This window comes from Equus przewalskii, chromosome 3 (assembly GCF_037783145.1).
Source record: "Equus przewalskii isolate Varuska chromosome 3, EquPr2, whole genome shotgun sequence".
Taxonomy (NCBI): domain Eukaryota; kingdom Metazoa; phylum Chordata; class Mammalia; order Perissodactyla; family Equidae; genus Equus; species Equus przewalskii.
The window spans coordinates 112,661,594-112,680,401 of record NC_091833.1 but is presented as its reverse complement, the minus strand read 5'-3'; the positions used below and the strand labels follow the sequence as shown (position 1 = coordinate 112,680,401).

Below are 18,808 nucleotides of genomic sequence, written 5' to 3'. Positions count from 1 at the left end.
AGGTCCATGGCTAGGATGCTTGGTGTGCAGGGACCACCCAGTTTACTCCTCTTTTCCCTTTCACTCTCACATGTGTGCTGGTGGAGACCATACTTTATGTGGTCATTGCAACCGTGACTTGCAGGTTAGGAATTTCTAGCATGTCTTCTCGGACTCTCCTCTGTGTGGAGTGTCTTCCCCTTTGCCTGCCTGGCACCTGCCCTGCACAAACTGACGACTCCCCACTTTGGTCGCCCTGTCCATTTCTAGACCCACACCATCCACCGCAGTTCTGTGTGCTCCCTGCTCCTGTGTCAGTCTCTCTGTGGTACAGTACCTTCTCTGGGCATCAGGATGGAGCCTTATTCCACTTTGAACTCCCTACCCCTGCCAGAGTGCCTGACATATGGGTGGGGGGGATTAGTGTATAAGTGAGTAAATGAATGAATTGCGAGGATTAAAAAAGTAAATAAAACACATGTAAGGCACTGAGAAGAGTGTCTGGCACAGCTAATGTGAGCACACCTACTTGTGCTGAGCACCAGTTAAGTCTTGGGAAAACAAAAGCGAACAAGACACACAGCCCTGCTTTCATGAAGTCTGCATTCTTGTGGGAGGAGGTAGACATAAGCATTTAATAAGGAGTCATAAGTGCTCTAAGAAAGGTAAAGCTGGGTAGGGAGTAGACAGTGTGGAACAGCAGTATGATTTGGGGAGCCCCAGCCCCCGAATCCCACAGCAGAGGGTAGAGGGGCAGCTTTGGAGCCAAGAGACAGTAACGTAATACCTGGCACAGGACTAAAAATCAGTGAGGACGAGCACTGGGGCGCGAGCACCTGGGTGGCCAGGTAAGCCAGCTCTGATCAGGCCATCTGAGCAGAGATCCTGATGAAGAGAGAGTGCAGACATCTGCTGGGAGAGCATTCCAGGCTGCAGCAGGCAGTGGGGCTGAGTGGGGGACAGCAAGGAGGCCAGTGTGGCTGGAGTGAGGGGGTGAGGGTGAGTGGCAAGAAGCAAGGGCGCAGGTCGGGGTGCGGGTGCTCAGGCCTTTGTACTGTATTCTCAGTGAGGGTGGGGCACTGCTGGCGCTGGTGGGTGGAACTGCAGTGATTAGAGTCTCAACATTGTCTGAGGTCTCTTTTAACTTGATATTTTGTGATCTGTAAATTTCGGCTGTAATGTCCAGAGTGTTTAATTAGGCTAAATAGCATCACTATTAATAATAATGCTGCTACAGCTGCCCAGACCTTAGAAAGACGAGCAAGGTAATATAACCGTCATACTTTGAGCTTCAAGGTGCTGCGTTACTGAAAGTGAGCACCCTTACTAGCTCAGTAACTTTAGAGTTTTTAACTTAATATCAAGAAATGTGTCTCTAAAAGCTCTTTTGTTGTGAGTTTTGAAGACTGCTTGTCAACATGGGAAAAGTGGCAGCCTGAAACACCTTCTCACATATGTCTTAAGAGCCTCGAAGGAGTGTCCCCACATCATTCTCCGTGCAGCCCCAGGTGCTCTCCTAATGTAACCCTCCTTCTGTCACTGTTGTGTGAAAGCCTGCAGCAGCTGCCCCGTTGTTCTCAAAGTCACAGCCCACATTCTTAACAAGGCCTTGTGTGCCCGGCCCCTGACACCTCTCCGTGCTCGCCTCACCTCGCTCTCTCACTGGACTAGCCTGCTCGGGGTTGGTCTCTACAGGGAGCTTTCTCTACCTCGTAAGTGTTGGTTCCACCATCTAGATCATTCTCCCACCTCTTAGCCTGGCCGGTCCCTCCTCGTTCTTCAGTTCGCAGCTTAAATGTCACTTCATCAGGGAAGCTTTCCTCCCCTTCACACCCCATCCAGACCACATTATGTGACCATTTGCTCTGCCCTTTAATTTCGTCCCCCTCTCTCTCTCTCTTTTCTTTTTTAGCCATATCATGTCTGAATATGGGAAGATGACAGACACAGAACGAGATCAGATAGACCAGGACGCTCAGACATTCATGAGGACCTGCTCAGAAGCAATTCAGCAACTAAGAGCACAAGGTGAGGCGCTCTGAGAGATGCAGACAGACAACCGTGGCTCTGTTAAGTACTTCAACGAGGCTCCTACGGCATTCCCAGTTAGTTCCCTCTTGTGTTCTCATGGAGGTTTAGGTTTCAAAACTAAAATCCTTCTTTCCCTCACCAGTATTTTAACCTACACTGTTAAAAGTGATGAAAAATTAAATAAATGGGAGGAAGGAAGTGGAAAAGATCTCTCCAGACAGAACCCAAAATTTCCTAAGGGACCAGGGTCAGAGAAGACGAATTGTGTGTGTGCATGTGTGCCTGTGTGCCTGTGTTCTGTGTGGCACTGGGGGCAGTGGTTGATGGCATGTGGATAAGGGTGGAAGAGGTACTCTAAGCTCTCCGCGTGTAGCATTAGAGGGAACTGTAGCGTCACACTGTCATGGTTAGGAGGAAGGCTGTGAGCCGGGGTTGCTGAGGTACCCCCACTTGCACTGTGTGCTGGCCAACGGCCTTGGGCCAGCCACTCAATCGCCTAGACCTCAGTGTCTCCATCTGTAAAATGGAGACGTTATGGGACGTCTCTCTTAGGCTGTTATGAGAGTTAAATTCTTGTAGCATGCTTCGAACCAGAACTGACACTAGGATGGTTATCATCTCACTGTCACTGATGTTTAATTCTTATCGAGGCGCTGTGAGGGCCTCCCAAGTCATGTATCTTCCTTGATTCTCTTTTAATTTGCTTAGGCAGATACAGAGCACTTTAAATAGTGTGAAGTTCAAAGTGGCCAGATACTGCTGTGCTCTTGACACAGACTTTTGTTTGGGAAGCTTCCCGTAGAACCCTGATGGACTACTTGAGAGTCTGATGAAAGCTATAGACATTCTTGCCAGAAAAAGATACATACACACAAAATTCTGTGTGTAATTTCATGGAGCTGCTGAACTCCTTGCATGAATCTCAGGTCAGCAGCCCTCTGGTAAAGCCATGATCATCCCCGTGCCCTTCAGGGCCTGTACATTCGTTGAGAGAACCTAGAAAACACATGAACGTCAATAAGACCAGCAATTCCGTACCAAACCATGTGACCTTGGGCTCCTCACTGATTCTGAACCTTAGTGTTTTTATGTGTGAAATAAGCATAATCGTAATTGTCCTTTGGATTGTTTGGACTATTAGCAGTAACAAATGTAAAGTTCTAGCCGTGTCTCCACATAGTAGGCACTCAGTCTCAAAATAAATGGTGGACTGAAAGAAGATGTGAGTTTTTAGAAGAAAGGTGTCCTTGTGGTTAGGAGTCAAGGAAGGTTTCCTGGAGAAGGAAGGTTTGACTCAGTGTCAGAGGGCCCCTCGGAGTGTGAGTGGCTGAGGGGAGAGGACAGAGCCCTCCAAGCTGAAAAACAGCAGCGACTCAGGCAGAGGGAGTGTGCAGTTGAGTTGGATTTAAATGTTACTTGATCAGCTTGAGTGCTGGATGCTGCTAACGAACGGGGTCAGCACTCAGGTGTGGGCCGCGTCCAGTATGATCCCTACATGCTGTAATAAACCATAAATTACTGACTGTAGCTTTTCTACAGGGTTAGTCTTTCAATCTTGTAAAGCCTAATCGATCTTACTCTTTTAAAAATGTGATGTGACTGACACCAGACTTGTTTTATAGCTGTATTTTAAAAAATACTTTGAATAAAGAAACTGTTCTAAGGAAGCTGATGAATTGTTCTTCAGTATCTGAGTATTGTCCTCTTCTGTTGCAGCCCACAAGGAGATCCATTCCCAGCAAGTGAAGGAGCACAGGAGCGCTGTTTTGGATTTCATAGAAGATTACTTAAAAAGTATTTCATTTTATCTTAAAGGTCAAATGTGGCATTCACAATAGATGGGATGCAAAATTTAGCTTTCCTAGCTGAAGACTTTAGTGTCTCATTATATTTAATGATACCTTTGCCTGAGAAGCAGTTTTAAATGGTCTCTGTTTTGGTATTTTCCCCTGCAACAGGAGTGTGTAAACTTTACTCAGAACAAAGAGCCATCCGAGTTAAACGAGTGGTGGATAAGAAAAGATTGTAAGTATTGTCTCCATTGGTGTTCCTTAATTAATCACAGTAATGATAATGGTGGCAAGTCAAGTTTCTAGGACAGTTACATTTTAAAATATACAGTGCTTGAGTTTCTTCACAAATGCCGCGGCTCGTGCTGGTGGAGCACCTACTGCCTGCGGGCTCTGCGCTAGACACTGCATTAGCTCACAGGTCCTGTGAGGCAGGGGCTGTCAGCATCCTCACTTCACCGATGGGGAGGCTGAGGCGCGGGAGTTAGGCAACGCACCCAAGATCCTGTGGCCCGGAGGAGCAGAGCTGGCATTGGAGCCAAGGCTGTTGGTCCAAAATTCGTGCTCTTGCCCATCTTGTCTTAAGAACCCTATGAGGTGGGCACAGTTTTAGCCGTTTTACCTCGGTCTCTGACCCCCATGCCCCTCCTCGTTATCTCTGAAAGTGTCTTCCTGGGGGAAGAGCTGGGGCTCCCCTGCGAGGCCTTCCTCAGGTCACCCGCAGCATGCACCTCCCTCCTAATGAGCACTCACTCGATGCCAGGGGCTCCGAGTGTGCACCCCACTCCAGCCCCCAGCCCCATTTAGTGCAGGTACTGTTATGAGCTCCCTTTTGCAGGTGAGAGAACTAAACCTCCAGCAGGTTTAATGAATTGCCCAAGGCCACACAGCCAGGAAGCAGCAGAGCCAGACTTCAGTATTTCCCGTGGCACCTGTCTGTCCCCCTGTTTGTCCTCCCCATTGGGCTGCCAGCTTCTAGAACACAGGGACTGTGTCCTCAAAGCTGCTTCCCTTGCAGCTGCTCAGCCAGCCTGAGGTTGAATTCCTAAATGAACACGGAGTGCTGGGCCCAGGCTCCCACTCTTGGACGCTTCTAAACTAGCTTGGGAAAGATTTGGGGGTGTTCTTTCAGGAGATAACATCACATACTGTTTTAGGACTAATTTTCTTACTTCTCATTGTGTCAGGGTCCCCAACACCACTGTCAGGTTCGGTGATTCTCTAGGAAGACTCACAGGACCCAGCATATAGTCTTGCTCATGGCTGTGATTTATTACAGTGAGAGGGAAAGGGAAGCAAGGGGAAGGCAGCCGAGCAAAGAGCAGAGGAGACCAGGAGTCCCACTGATGCGACTAGTGACACCTTGTGTGAAGTGTCCACCAGGGGAGCTCATTAAGACTCACCGCCTGGGGATTTTACTGGGCCTGGTCATGTAGGTACCTTCCAGCTGGTTCATACCGAAACTCCAGACTCCCAGAAGGAAAGCAGCTGTTCCGCATCAGCCACGTTGTTTGCACAGCAGTTTAGGCACAGTGAGCCACGCTAGCAGTTAGGGTGGTGGGCTCTCCCCCCAAGTCCAGGCTCCCAGACACTGGCCAGGAGCTGAGCTTGCAGGCACGCCTTCCCAAGGATAGCAGTCTCAGGCCTGCTGTGTTAACTCTTCTCTGCACACTTGTGAAACAGATTTGACATGGCAAGTGCCAACAAATAGAAGCATTTGTGGAGGATGGTAAGTAGATGAGCCAAGGTATCTGTCAGCAAATAGTAACTGAGAGGATAGGGAGAGAAGCAAGAGATAGTCTCTGCCCTCAGGGAGCTTAGTCAGGCTGGGTTGCTGTATAAATATGAAAAATTAGCCAACTTAATCAGGATATGTCCTAATTAGTGAGACCATTAGCAGGTTCAGGGGGGGAAATGGTACTGTTGAGGAGCATAGCATAGTGTGTAAGAGCTCAAACTCTGCAGCCAGAGAGCCTGTGTTCAAATCCTGGCTCTGCCACTTACAGGCTGTGTGATTTGGGGAATATTGCTTAACTTCTCTGTGCCTTAGTTTCCTCACTTGTAAAATGGGAAAATTCATAATCCCGATCTTGTGGGGTTGTTGTTATGTTTGTTGAGAACAAAATGACTTGATATAGGTAAAAGACTTGTAGTGAGGAGTTACCATGTGTTAACTTGTACTGTTATCTGCTACTAAGCATTCACCATGTGTCAGGCAGTATGTTAATTTGTTTCATTTAATCCTCACAACCACTCTATTAATAAATATTAGCATCCCATTTTATAGAGGAAATCGAGGCTCAGAGAATTTGGGTTACTTACCCACTGTCACGCAGCTGAACTGAGATTTGAACGTCAGGGTAACGGGACAGACTCTCAAGCAGTGGGCTTTGATTGGAGGTAGAAAGCAGAGAATCTGGGTGAGTGGTTAGAGGTGGAGGAGCGTGGGCAGAGCGCTTACCCACAGCAAGTCCTGGAGGAGGGGGTGGGGCTCTGATGCTCTGTGAGTTGCCATGGCGATGGCGTGGCCGTCAGGGCTCTCACCCACCAGAGGGAGAGATGCCAATTTCTGCTTCCATAACCCAGGCAGACCCCGACACTGGAGACTTAACAGGTACCCCAAGTGAAGGAAGAAGAGGCTGCTGCTGCCTCCTCAGGTCCTGGTCCCAGCAGAGGTTTCGACAAATTAAGATCACTCAGATGGGAACTGTTCTCATTTAGACCGTGAAGTACAGTCTCGTCTCCTGCCTTGTCGCTGCCCTGTGCCAGTTACTCTGAGCAGAAGATGGAAATAACTATGTGACCCTTCACAATGTAGTGCAGCCACCCTTCTTGTCCTTCCCTCACCTTGCCCCTGAAGGCATCTGCCTAAAACGTCCATATAATTTTATCACTCCCTTACTTCCCCTGTCTCACAAAGGTGAGACTGCATCGCATGGCCTTCAGGGCCTTTGTTGGGGGCATACAAGAAATAAGAGCTCTACTTGGCTCTGTAATCTTCACCGCTTTCTCTAGTATTTGTATAGGGGTTTAGTCAAGGCGAACAAAGAACTACTTCCACATATTTTTTTGTTTCAAAACTGAAAAATCTGTTTCTCTTCCTCTTTTTTATCTCTTTCCATTCTTAAACTTGAAATAGAATCCCAAGGTTTTCAAATAAGGGAGCTGGAAACAGATGTTGGCCGGGTAGAGGTTGTGAAATGCTCAGCCTTCAGTTATAGAAATCAATTTAAACAAATCCTGGGGCGTAAACTGATCTTTCTGATAACTTTTAAAAGTCGCTTTTTTTCAAATTGCCTTCAACTAGTTAATTTGTAATTTCCCTGAGGATTTCAGTAGACATTCAGTGTATAATTACATCTATTTTTATCACTTAAAACAAAGCGCTCAACTTTGTCTCCGTCTGCTGCATTGTAGTCTTTTATTCATTTTAAAGTGAAAACTGGCACATTGGCATCCTCTGGGCACAAAGCATGCCAAATATTAAAGGATCCCTTTGTTTAGAAGTCCGTCAAGCCCTTCTCCTTCCTGAGCAGTTCAGTCCTGCAGTCAGGCGGTGTCTGCAGCGATGGGGAGCCCCGGGTTCCCAGAGCTGGTCAGAGCCCAGCAAGGAGAGGGGCGTATCCATGCCGGGAGGGGTGGCAGTGGAGAACATGGGTTGGTTATAAACAGGGCAGTGGGTCAGATAAGTAAATGGATAAGGATAATGGAAGCCAGGAAGTGAAAGAGAAAAGCCAGAATGAACCCTGGGGTGTCAGACTGGAATAAAAAGTACTGGTGTGAACTCATGATTTGCAATTTACATAGACAGATATAGAAATAAATATGGTTGTAAATGTATATGTATGTTTACCTGTGCAAATGCATACATATATTTTCTGGCTCTGTTGACTTAAGTGGGCCTGGAAGCAGCGCCACCCCAATAGCGATAAGCATACTTAGCACTCAGATCTTGGCTTCTAAATAACAATTTCAACTTCCGGGAACCAGGACTGCTTGGGGAAATGGCTGATTCTGGGGCTGGGGCAGGGAAAGTATAATATGAGCCCAGAACATTTTGTCATGCCAGAAAGGGAGGAAAGGCTCAGAGAATGATGGGGACATGTGAAAAGGACACAAACAAGTTTGAAGGGGCTTCCACTGGCCAAATTAGAGACAATTGAGCATCAAAATAAATGATAGTAGCAGATTATAACCCATTGGATAAAATAGGACATCATGAGTCTGTCTAGATAGGAATGAATAAATGAGTAAATTAAAATTTGAAATTGATAATTACCTAGCATCAAAGCACTCCCTCCCCCAGTACTTATTAATTCCAAAGCAGGAAGGAGTAACTTTACATGGGGAAGCCTGGTGGCCACCACCTTAATCAAGGGATCAAGGTGAAATCCTGCACCACTTGATCGGGTGCAGTGAGAAGAGTGTGAATAGAATGTCACTTTTTTATGCCAAAGACGCGTAACCCGAATCCAACCAGGAGGAGAGTTCAGACGAACTCAGACTGAGAGACGTCTTACAGAATAGCTGGTACATTATTGTGTATCAAGGTTATGAAGCTCAAGGAAGGACTGAAGAAGACTAAAGGGAAATGATGATAGATGTGATGTGTGATTCTGAACTGGATCCTTTTTTTATATAGGATATTATTGAGATAACTGGTCAAATCAGAATGGAGTCTAGGGAAAGGATAGAAGTAACGTATCAATGTGAGTTTCCTGATCTTTTTTTTTTTTGGAGGAGGAGGGTTAGCCCTGAGCTAACATATGCCACCAATCCTCCTCTTTTTGCTGAGGAAGATTGTCCCTAACATCCGTGCCCATCTTCCTCTATTGTACATGTGGGACACCTGCCACAGCATGGCTTGATGAGTGGTATGTAGGTCTACACCGGAGATCCGAACCAGTGAACCCCAGGCCGCCAAAGTGGAGCGTGCAAGCTTAACCACTATGCCACTGGGCCGACCCTGAATTTCCTGATTTTGATGGTTGTATTCTAGTTGTATCAGAGAGTGCTTTTGTTTTTAGGAAATCCTAAAATATTCAGAGGTAAAGGGGCATCAGGTTAGCAACTTACTCTCGGATGGTTCAGGAAAAAGGATTCTTTGTACTGCAGACTTTTCTGTGTGGGATGGTTTCATAACAAAATAAATAAACCACAAAATACCGTCTCACACTTGTTAGAATGGCTGAAATAAAAATGACAGGTGTTGGGAAGGACGTGCAGCAACTGGAGCTCTCATCTGTTGCTGGTGGGCATAAAGTAATTCTTTATTAGAGACAGCCAAATATTCTCCCACGTTAGATGGCCGTCCTTTGACCCAGCAGTTCCAGTCCTAGGTTCCTTACGCCGAGGCTGTCCTTTCTGCCTGTCTGCGCCTGGTGAAATCTTACTCCTCTTTCAAGAGCTTGCCTAAGGGATGCCCAGCCTGTGATGCCCCTGGGAACTTCTACCCTCGGGATTAGGAGGAGGAAGGATTTGTAAAGTGCTTCCGTTTCACGTGGTGCGTTGTTTGTCTGCTGCTTTATTTAGTCTTTGCCACGACTCTCAGTGGTAATGTTATTGCGAGGATCCTGGAAGCCAGGTTTCTCATTATCAAAGAAATGAAAGGGAGAAAGCCAGAAGGAGCCCTGTTTTGTTGGGTTGGAATGAAAGATACTGAAAGCCGTCTTATGGATAAGGAAGTTGCGGCCCAGTGCTTAGAAGGTGGGCCGGGACAGTACCTACTGCGTGCCGGCCTCTGTGCTAGGTACGTTCTCACAGGCGATCGCATCCAGTTTCATAAGAACTCTATTAGAAAGGTTCTGTTTTCTCCACTTTGCAGATGAAGAAAACTCGGACAAAGAGGATAGGGAAAAAAAAAACCCAAAACCCTATGACATTGCAGATAAATGGCAGACTAGAGGTCACACTGCAAATAAAGTGGCAGACTAGAATTCAAGCCCACTTTTGTCTCCAAACCCCATTTCTAAATGTTTCTTTCTTAGGCGGGCAGTCAGCCAATGGTTTAAGGACCCTGTCTCCAACTGTCAGGGTATTTGTGGAATTACTGGAGTACCCTGTCAGCCAGGACAGTCTAGGAGGATATCGGGTCAGTCCTACTGAGCAGCTTGGCGGAGGTGAAGGCTGGCCAGCACTCAGGCAGCTGTGGCTGCCACCCCCAGGCCTCTCCCCTACTGAGCTATCAAGACTCCTGAAGTCCTCCCCCTCCGCAGCACCAGCCTAGGAGATCAGCGCCAGTTGGGCCAGCTGTTAGAAGATGCTGCCGAGTCCCTCGCACCGAGTGCAGCAGTGTGCCCCTTCTCGGAATGTTTTTTTTTTTTAAATTAAGATTGTGATAGTTTACAACCTTGTGAAATTTCAGTTGTACGTTATTGTTAGTCATGTTGTGGGTACACCACTTCACCCTTTGTGCCCTCCCTCCACCCCCGCTTCTCGGAATGTTTTGAATTACTGATGGGTTGTTTCAGCTGCTTGCTTCTGTTCCTCCATTGGCCTGCATCTTGTCAGAGTAAAAAATGTGTGTGTTTTAGGATTTCACAAGAAATTGTCTGCATCAAGCTGCTTTGCCTGTTCTTACTCCATGGTCATACTTGGAGCAGGAGCAGTGGTAGTAATAGTAGAGTAATGGCTAATCTTTTCAGCTCTTGCTATAGACTGTGCTAAGCACTTACGTGTAAACCCCTAGCACGATACTCTTACAGCCCCATTAACAGATGGGAAAACAGGCTAAGAATATTAAGTCACCTGTCATTTAGTAACGAGAGCACTGAAAATTCTGGGAAATGGATGTCTTCTTCATTTCAAGTTAGTTTGAAAATTGGCTAATGTGTCAGGTTGCCAAGTAACAAATCCCACAACTAATGTTTGAGGTAAAATGTGAGGAAATAAGTAGTAAATTCAGTAATCATATTTATATAGTTAATGGCAAACGATAAATCCTCAGTTTACTTTTAAATAGATTTCTCTTTTCAGTTATGATTTTAACTGGCTTTTTTTGCTTACCACCATTTTTCCTTAGGTTTAGCCATGTTGTGTTTGTCAGTAATTTGTCCGTCTTTATTGCAGAGCAGTCTTACATTGTGTGAACGTGCTGCAGCTGGTTTGTCCATCCTCCTGTTGGACATTCGGCTTGTTTCCACTGTTTGACTGTTACAGACAAGGATGGCATGAACATCCTTGCACAGACCTTTGTGTGGCTATGTCGTTTCATTTTTCTTAGGTAAACACATAGAGTAGAGTTGCCTGTCAAACTGGAGATGTTTCTTAAACTTAGTAAGAAACTGCCCTAAGTTTCCCAAAGTGGTAGTACTATTTTACACTCCTCCCAGCAATGCATGAAAGTTGTACATCTTCACCATGATTTGCTGTTGGTAGTTTTTTTGTTTTTGTTTTTGTTTTTTGAGGAAGATTAGCCCTCAGCTAACATCTGCTGCCAGTCCTCCTCTTTTTGCTGAGGAAGACTGGCCCTGAGCTAACATCTGTGCCCATCTTCCTCTACTTTATATGTGGGACGCCTGCCACAGCATGGCTTGCCAAGCGGTGCCATGTCTGCACCCGGGGTCCAAACTGGTGAACCCCGGGCCGCCGAAGCGGAACATGCGAGCTTAACAGCTCCACCACCGGGCTGGCCCCTTGGTGTTGGTAGTTTTTGAAAGCATTCTACTGGGTGTGTGTCATGGTATGTCATTGTGGTTTTATTTCCTCCTGTTGTTGGACACCTTTTCGTGTGCTTCTTGACCATCTGTGTATTTTCCTCTGTGAGGTGTCTGTTGAAGTCTTTGACCCGTTTCTTGATTGGATTGTCTGCCTTTTTGTTGGTGACTTGTGTAGGAGTTCTTTATATATCCTGCAGACAAGTTCTTTGTCTGATATGTGCTGCAGATATGTTTTCCCATTCTGTGCCTTGTCTGTTCATTTGCTTCATGGTGTCTTTTGATGAGCAGAAACTTTTAATTCCAAGGAAGTCCAGTTTATCAGCTTTTACTTGGTCTACCCCAAGGTCACCAAGATATTCTTTTATGTTTTCTCCTAGAACCATTATGATTCTAGGTTTTACATTTAGGTCTATTACCTATCTCAGATTAATTTTTGAAAGAGTGCGATGCAGCTGAGTTTCATTGTATTCCATACAAATAACCACTTGTTCCAGCAATATTTGTTTAAAAAACTTTCTTTTCCTCCTTGAGTTGATCTGGCACCTTCATCAAACTCAGTTGACCGTACATGCGTATGTCTGTTTCTGGACTCTGTTGAGTGTCCTCGGTTGGGCTGCCGTTACTCCCTGCCGCGCTGTGTGGGTCACTGTGGCTTTGCAGTACGTCCTGAAGTCAGCTAGCCTAAGTCCTCCAGATCCCTGTGTTTTCAATGTTGTGTTTGCTATTCTAGATCCTTTGTATATTTCCATATACATTTTTAGAGTCAACTTGTCAGTTTCTTCAGAAAACCTGAGATTTTTATAGAAATTATATTGAATCTATAGATAAATTTAGGGAGAATGGTCATCTTAATATCTAGCCACAGTCATGGTATATCTTTCCACTTACTTCTATCTTTAACTTTATTTTTTTATTTTTTTATTTTATTTTATTTTTTTAAAGATTTTATTTTTTTCCTTTTTCTCCCCAAAGCCCCCCGGTACATAGTTGTATATTCTTTGTTGTGGGTCCTTCTAGTTGTGGCATGTGGGACGCTGCCTCAGCGTGGTTTGATGAGCAGTGCCATGTCCGCGCCCAGGATTCGAACCAACGAAACACTGGGCCGCCTGCAGTGGAGCGCGTGAACTTAACCACTCGGCCACGGGGCCAGCCCCTTTAACTTTATTTTTAAATTTCTTTTTCTCAGCAATATTTTGTTGTTTTCAGTGTAGAAGTCTTGCTCATCTTTTGTTACATTTATTACTAGATTTTTTCTTTTTTTTATTAAGGTTATGAAAGTTAACATCCTTGTGAAATTACAGTTGTACATCATTATTAGTCATGTTGTAGGTACACCACTTCACCCCTAGTGCCCTCCCCCCACCCCCATTTCCCCTGGCAACCACCGATCAGTTCTCTTTGTCCATATGTTAACTACCACCTATGAGTGGAGTCATACAGAGTTCGTCTTTCTCTGTCTGGCTTATTTCACTCAACATAATACCCTCAAGGTCTATCCATGTTGTTGTGATTGGGACGACTTTGTCCTTTTTTATGGCTGAGTAGTATTCTATTGTATATATATACCACATCTTCTTTATCCAATCATCAGTTGCTGGGCACTTAGGTTGGTTCCACATCTTGGCTATTGTGAATAATGCTGCGATAAACATAGGGGTGCATGGAACTTTTGGAATTGCTGATTTCAGGTTCTTAGGATAGATACCCAGTAGTGGGATGGCTGGGTCATAAGGTATTTCTATTCTTAACTTTTTGAGGAATCTCCATACTGTTTTCCATAGTGGCTGCACCAGTTTGCATTCCCATCAACAGTGTATGAGGGTTCCCTTTTCTCCACAGCCTCTCCAACATTTGTCACTCTTGGTTTTGGATATTTTTGCCATTCTAACAGGTGTAAGGTGATATCTTAGTGTAGTTTTGATTTGCATTTCCCTGATGATTAGTGATGATGAGCATCTTTTCATGTGTCTATTGGCCATCCGTATATCTTCTTTGGAGAAATGTCTGTTCATGTCCCCTGCCCATTTTGTAATTGGGTTGTTTGATTTTTTATTGTTGAGTTGTGTGAGTTCTTTCTATAGTATGGAGATTAACCCTTTGTCGGATAAATAACTTGTGGATATTTTTTCCCAATTAGTGGGCTGTTTTTTTGTTTCAATCCTGTTTTCCCTTGCCTTGAAGAAGCTCTTTAGTCTGATGAAGTCCCATTTGTTTATTCTTTCTATTTTCCCTCATGTGAGGGGTTATGGTGTCCGAAAAGATTCTTTTGAAGCTGATGTCAAAGAGTGTACTGCCAATATTCTCTTCTAGAAGACTTATTGTTTCAGGCCTAATCTTTAGGTCTTTGATCCATTTTGAGTTTATTTTAGTAAATGGTGAAAAAGAATGGTTGATTTTCACTCTTTTACATGTGGCTGTCCAGTTTCCCCAGCACCATTTGTTGAAGAGACTTTCTTTCCTCCATTGTAGGCCCTCCGCTCCTTTGTCAAAGATTAGCTGTCCATAGATGTGTGGTTTTATTTCTGGGCTTTCAATTCTGTTCCATTGATCTGTGCATCTGTTTTTGTACCAGTACCATGCTGTTTTGATTACTGTAGCTTTGTAGTATGTTTTGAAGTCAGGGATCGTGATGCCTCCAGCTTTGTTCTTCTTTCTCAGGATTGCTTTAGCAATTCGGGGTCTTTTGTTGCCCCATATGAATTTTAGGATTCTTTGTTCAATTTCTGTAAAGAATGACGTTGGAATTCTGATTGGGATAGCGTTGAATCTGTAGATTGCTTTAGGTAGTATGTACATTTTAACTATGTTTATTCTTCCAATCCATGTGCATAGAATGTCTTTCCATCTCTTTATGTCGTCGTCGATTTCTTTCAAGAAGGTCTTGTAGTTTTCATCGTATAGATCTTTCACTTTGTTGGTTAAATTTATCCCAAGGTATTTTATTCTTTTTGTTGCGATCGTGAATGGGATTGAGTTCTTGAGATCTTTTTCTGTTAGTTCATTGTTAGCATATAGAAATGCTACTGATTTATGTATTTTGATTTTATACCCTGCAACTTTGCTGTAGTTGTTGATTGTTTCTAATAGTTTTTCTATGGATTCTTTGGGGTTTTCTATATATAAGGTGATGTCATCTGCAAACAGCGAGAGTTTTACTTCTTCGTTGCCTGTTTGGATTCCTTTTATTTCTTTTTCCTGCTGAATTGTTCTGGCCAAAACCTCCAGTACTATGTTGAATAAGAGTGGTGAAAGTGGGCACCCTTGTCTTGTTCCTGTTCTGAGAGGGATGGGTTTCAGTTTTTGTCCATTGAGTATGATGTTGGCTGTGGGTTTGTCATATCTGGCCTTTATTATGTTGAGGTACTTTCCTTCTATACCTATTTTATTGAGGGTTTTTATCATAAATGGATGTTGGATCTTGTCAAATGCTTTCTCTGCATCTATTGAGATGATCATGTGGTTTTTGTTTCTCATTTTGTTAATGTAGTGAATCACGTTGATTGACTTGCAGATGTTGAACCATCCCTGTGTCCCTGGTATAAATCCCACTTGATCATGGTGTATAATCTTTTTGATATATTGCTGTATTTGATTTGCCAAAATTTTGTTGAGGATTTTTGCATCTATGTTCATCAGTGATATTGGCCTGTAGTTTTCCTGCTTTGTGTTGTCCTTGTCAGGTTTGGAGATCAGGGTGATGTTGGCTTCATAGAATGTGTTAGGGAATGCTCCATCTTCCTCAATTTTCTGGAATAGTTTGAGAAGGATAGGTATTAAATCTTCTTTGAATGTTTGGTAGAATTCTCCAGAGAAGCCGTCTGGTCCTGGACTCTTATTTTTGGGGAGGTTTTTGATTACTGTTTCTATTTCTTTACTTGTGATTGGTCTATTCAGATTCTCTATTTCTTCCTGATTCAGTTTGGGTAGGTTGTATGAATCTAGGAATTTATCCATTTCTTCTAGGTTGTTCAATTTGTTGGCATATAGTTTTTCATAGTATTCTCTTATGATCCTTTGTATTTCTTCGGTATCTGTTGTGATTTCTCCTCTCTCGTTTCTAATTTTATTTATTTGAGACTTCTCTCTTTTTTTTTTAGTGAGTCTGGCTAAAGGTTTGTCGATTTTGTTAATTTTTTCGAAGAACCAACTCTTTGTTTCATTGATCCTTTCTACGGTCTTTTTTGTTTCAATATCATTTATTTCTGCTCTGATTTTTATTATTTCCCTCCTTCTACTTACTTTGGGCTTTGTTTGTTCTTCTTTTTCTAATTCTGTTAGGTGTCGTTTGAGGTTGTTTATGTAAGATTTTTCTTGCTTATTGAGGTGAGCCTGTATTGCAATGAATTTCCCTCTTAGGACTGCCTTTGCTGCGTCCCAAATAATTTGGTACGGTGTGTTTTCATTTTCATTTGTCTCCAGATAATGTTTGGTTTCTTCTTTAATTTCTTCAATAGTCCACTGTTTGTTCAGTAGCATGTTGTTTAGTCTCCACATTTTTGGCCCTTTCCCAGCTTTATTCTTGTAGTTGATTTCTAGTTTCATAGCAGTGTGATCAGAAAAGATGCTTGATATTATTTCAGCCCTCTTGAACTTATTGATGCTTGCTTTGTTTCCCAAGATATGGTCTATCCTTGAGAACGTTCCATGCGCACTTGAGAAGAATGTGTAACCTGCTGTTTTTGGATGAAGTGTCCTATATATATATCTATTAGGTCGATCAGATCTAATTTTTCATTTAATTCTATAATTTCCTTGTTGATTTTCTGTCTGGATGATCTGTCCATTGGTGTTAATGGGGTGTTGAGGTCCCCTACAATTATTGTATTGCTGTTGATGTCTCCTTTTAGTTTTGTTAAAAGTTTCTTTACGAATTTTGGTGCTCCTGTGTTAGGTGCGTATATATTTATAAGTGTTATGTCATCTTGGTGGAGTGTCCCTTTTATCATTATATACTGCCCCTCTTTGTCTTTCTTTATCTGTTTTGCTTTGAAGTCTACTTTGTCTGATATAAGTATGGCAACACCTGCTTTCTTTTGTTCATTATTAGCTTGGAGTATTGTCTTCCATCCCTTCACTTTGAGTCTGTGTTTGTCTTTGGGGCTGAGGTGTGTTTCCTGGAGGCAGCATATTGTTGGATCTTGTTCTTTGATCCATCCTGCCACTCTGTGCCTTTTGATTGGAGAGTTCAATCCATTCATGTTTAGAGTGATTATTGAAACGTGGGGGCCTACTGTTGCCATTTTATCACTTGTTTTCCAGTTCTTTTGCATTTTGTCCTGATGGAGAGCTGTTAGTTTGTGTTATTGTCCTTCTGCTTATCTCCTTTGTTCTGGATTTTGTAACCCCTTTCCTTTTTTTGATTTTTCAGGCATGAGGTTCTTCCTGAGCATTTCTTGAAGAGGAGGTTTTGTGTCAATGAACTCCCTTAACTTTTGTTTATCTGGGAAAGTTTTTATTTCTCCATCATATTTGAAGGATATTTTCGCTGGGTAGAGTATTCTTGGCTGCAGGTTTTTGTCCTTCAGAGTTTTGAATATTTCATTCCAATCTCTTCTAGCCTGTAAGGTCTCTCCTGAGAAATCTGCTGATAGCCTTATGGGGTTTCCTTTGTAAGTTATTTTCTTCTGCCTGACTGCCCTTAGTATTTTCTCTTTGTGGTTGACTTTTGCTAGTTTCACTACTATGTGCCTTGGGGTTGGTCTTCTTGCGTTAATAAAGTTTGGAGATCTATTGGCTTCTGTCACCTGAAGTTACGTCTCTTTTCCCAAGTTTGGAAAGTTCTCAGCTATTATTTCTTTGAACAGGCCTTCTGCCCCCTTCTCCTTCTCTTCTCCCTCTGGTATACCTATAATCCTTATGTTGCATCTCCTAATTGAGTTGGATAGTTCTCGGAGAGTTTCTTCATTTCTTTTTAGTCTTAGTTCTCTCTCCTCCTCTGTCTGCAGCATTTCTATATTCCTGTCCTCCAAATTGCTAATTCTGTCCTCCATATTATCGACCCTACTGTTGAGAGAGTCCAGATTTTTCTTAATCTCCTCCATTGTGTTCTTCATCTCCAGTATTTCTAATTGGTTCTTCTTTATAGTGTCAAGCTCTTTTTTGACATAGCTCCTGAACTCATTGAGTTGTCTATCTGAATTCTCTTTTAACTCGTTGAGTTTTTTAGTAATGGCAGTTTTGAAATCATCATCATTTAGGTTATAGATTTCATTGTCTTTGGGATTGTTTTCTGGGTGTTTATCATTTTCCTTCTGTTCTGGAGATTTAATATATTTTTTCATACTGCTTGATGGCGTGTATTTGTGCCTCCGCATAGAGATAGAGTTTAGTCGCTGCTTCCACTTGTTGCGACTGGTGTGTCGGTGGGGGGGGCAGCTGTTTAGACTGCACCAACCAGGAACCCTTCAGCTGTTACTGACTGGACCTGGACCCCTCCTCATAGTCTCAGTGCTCCTGTGGGGTCCCTCGTCTGTTGTGGGGGCAATTGCAAGGGGGCCTCAGGCTGCTGGTGCCTACTGTTGCAGCCCACTTAGACGCGCTCCCTCCTTGTGGTCTGCAGTGATATTGTGGGCTTCCCCAGCAGTCAGGAGCAGGATCACCTATAATCGCCACTTTGTCCCTAACAGAGCCCACAAGATCACACTTGTCCACTATAGGTCCCAGCAGAGCTATGGGTATCTTCTGCAGTCTGTCGTTAGCTCACCTAGCTGTGCTACTTTTGCCCCAGGGCCTTCCTGCCTTGCGATTGCCAGTCGGGACCTCTCCATTAGTGCTGTGCAGAGGCTTTCACTGAGGCTGCTGTAGGAACCTGGAGTTCCCCCCTGGGCGATGTAGCTGTTTCACCGGAGCTCCACTCTGCCCCACTCCACTCTCACAGGATCTCTGAGAGCCCCTTACCTCGTCTGGGACACGGCCAGAGTCTGTGGGCCTGGCGGTGGCTTGTAAGCTGCTGCCTTGTGGGGAATTCTGCTCTAGGGAGCTTCCTGGTGTTCCAATTGTTGGGCAGGGCCTCCCTGCCAATGGCGAGCAGAGGCCCTCCCTGCTGGGGGGGTGTGGGACCCTGGAGCGTCCCCCCGGGCCACAGAACCGGGTATTGGAGCTCCACCCAGTCCCTAAGCACGTCCACGGGAAGTCCGGGCACCCCCTGCACCGACCCGTGCACCGGAGACCGTGGGCCCAGCAGCAGCTGGCGGTCTGGTGCAGTGCCAGGGAATCCACCCGCCGGGAGCTTCCCTTTGTTCTGGATTCTGGGCGGGGCCTCCCAGCTAATGGTGAGCAGAGGCTTTCCCTGCCGGGGGGGTGCAGGACCCCAGAGCCTCCCCCTGAGTTGCAGAGCTGGGTGCTGGAGCT

At 44.3% G+C, this 18,808-nt stretch overlaps 1 protein-coding gene across 13 annotated transcripts in view; it reads left to right on the top strand.

Annotated features, from left to right (window-relative positions):
• Nucleotides 1–18,808, top strand: part of STX18 (syntaxin 18) — a 128,114-nt gene that overhangs the window by 82,430 nt on the left and 26,876 nt on the right. For 12 of the 13 annotated variants that reach the window (XM_070613259.1, XM_070613268.1, XM_070613269.1 and 9 more), the window contains 3 exons: nt 1,892–2,007; nt 3,727–3,804; nt 3,969–4,035. In XM_070613259.1, the coding sequence (XP_070469360.1) occupies nt 1,892–2,007; nt 3,727–3,804; nt 3,969–4,035 (261 nt within the window). Of the gene's footprint in view, nt 1–1,891; nt 2,008–3,726; nt 3,805–3,968; nt 4,036–6,746; nt 6,793–8,454; nt 8,462–18,808 lie in introns of all 13 variants that reach the window. The other variant, XM_070613272.1, reaches the window with a different exon arrangement.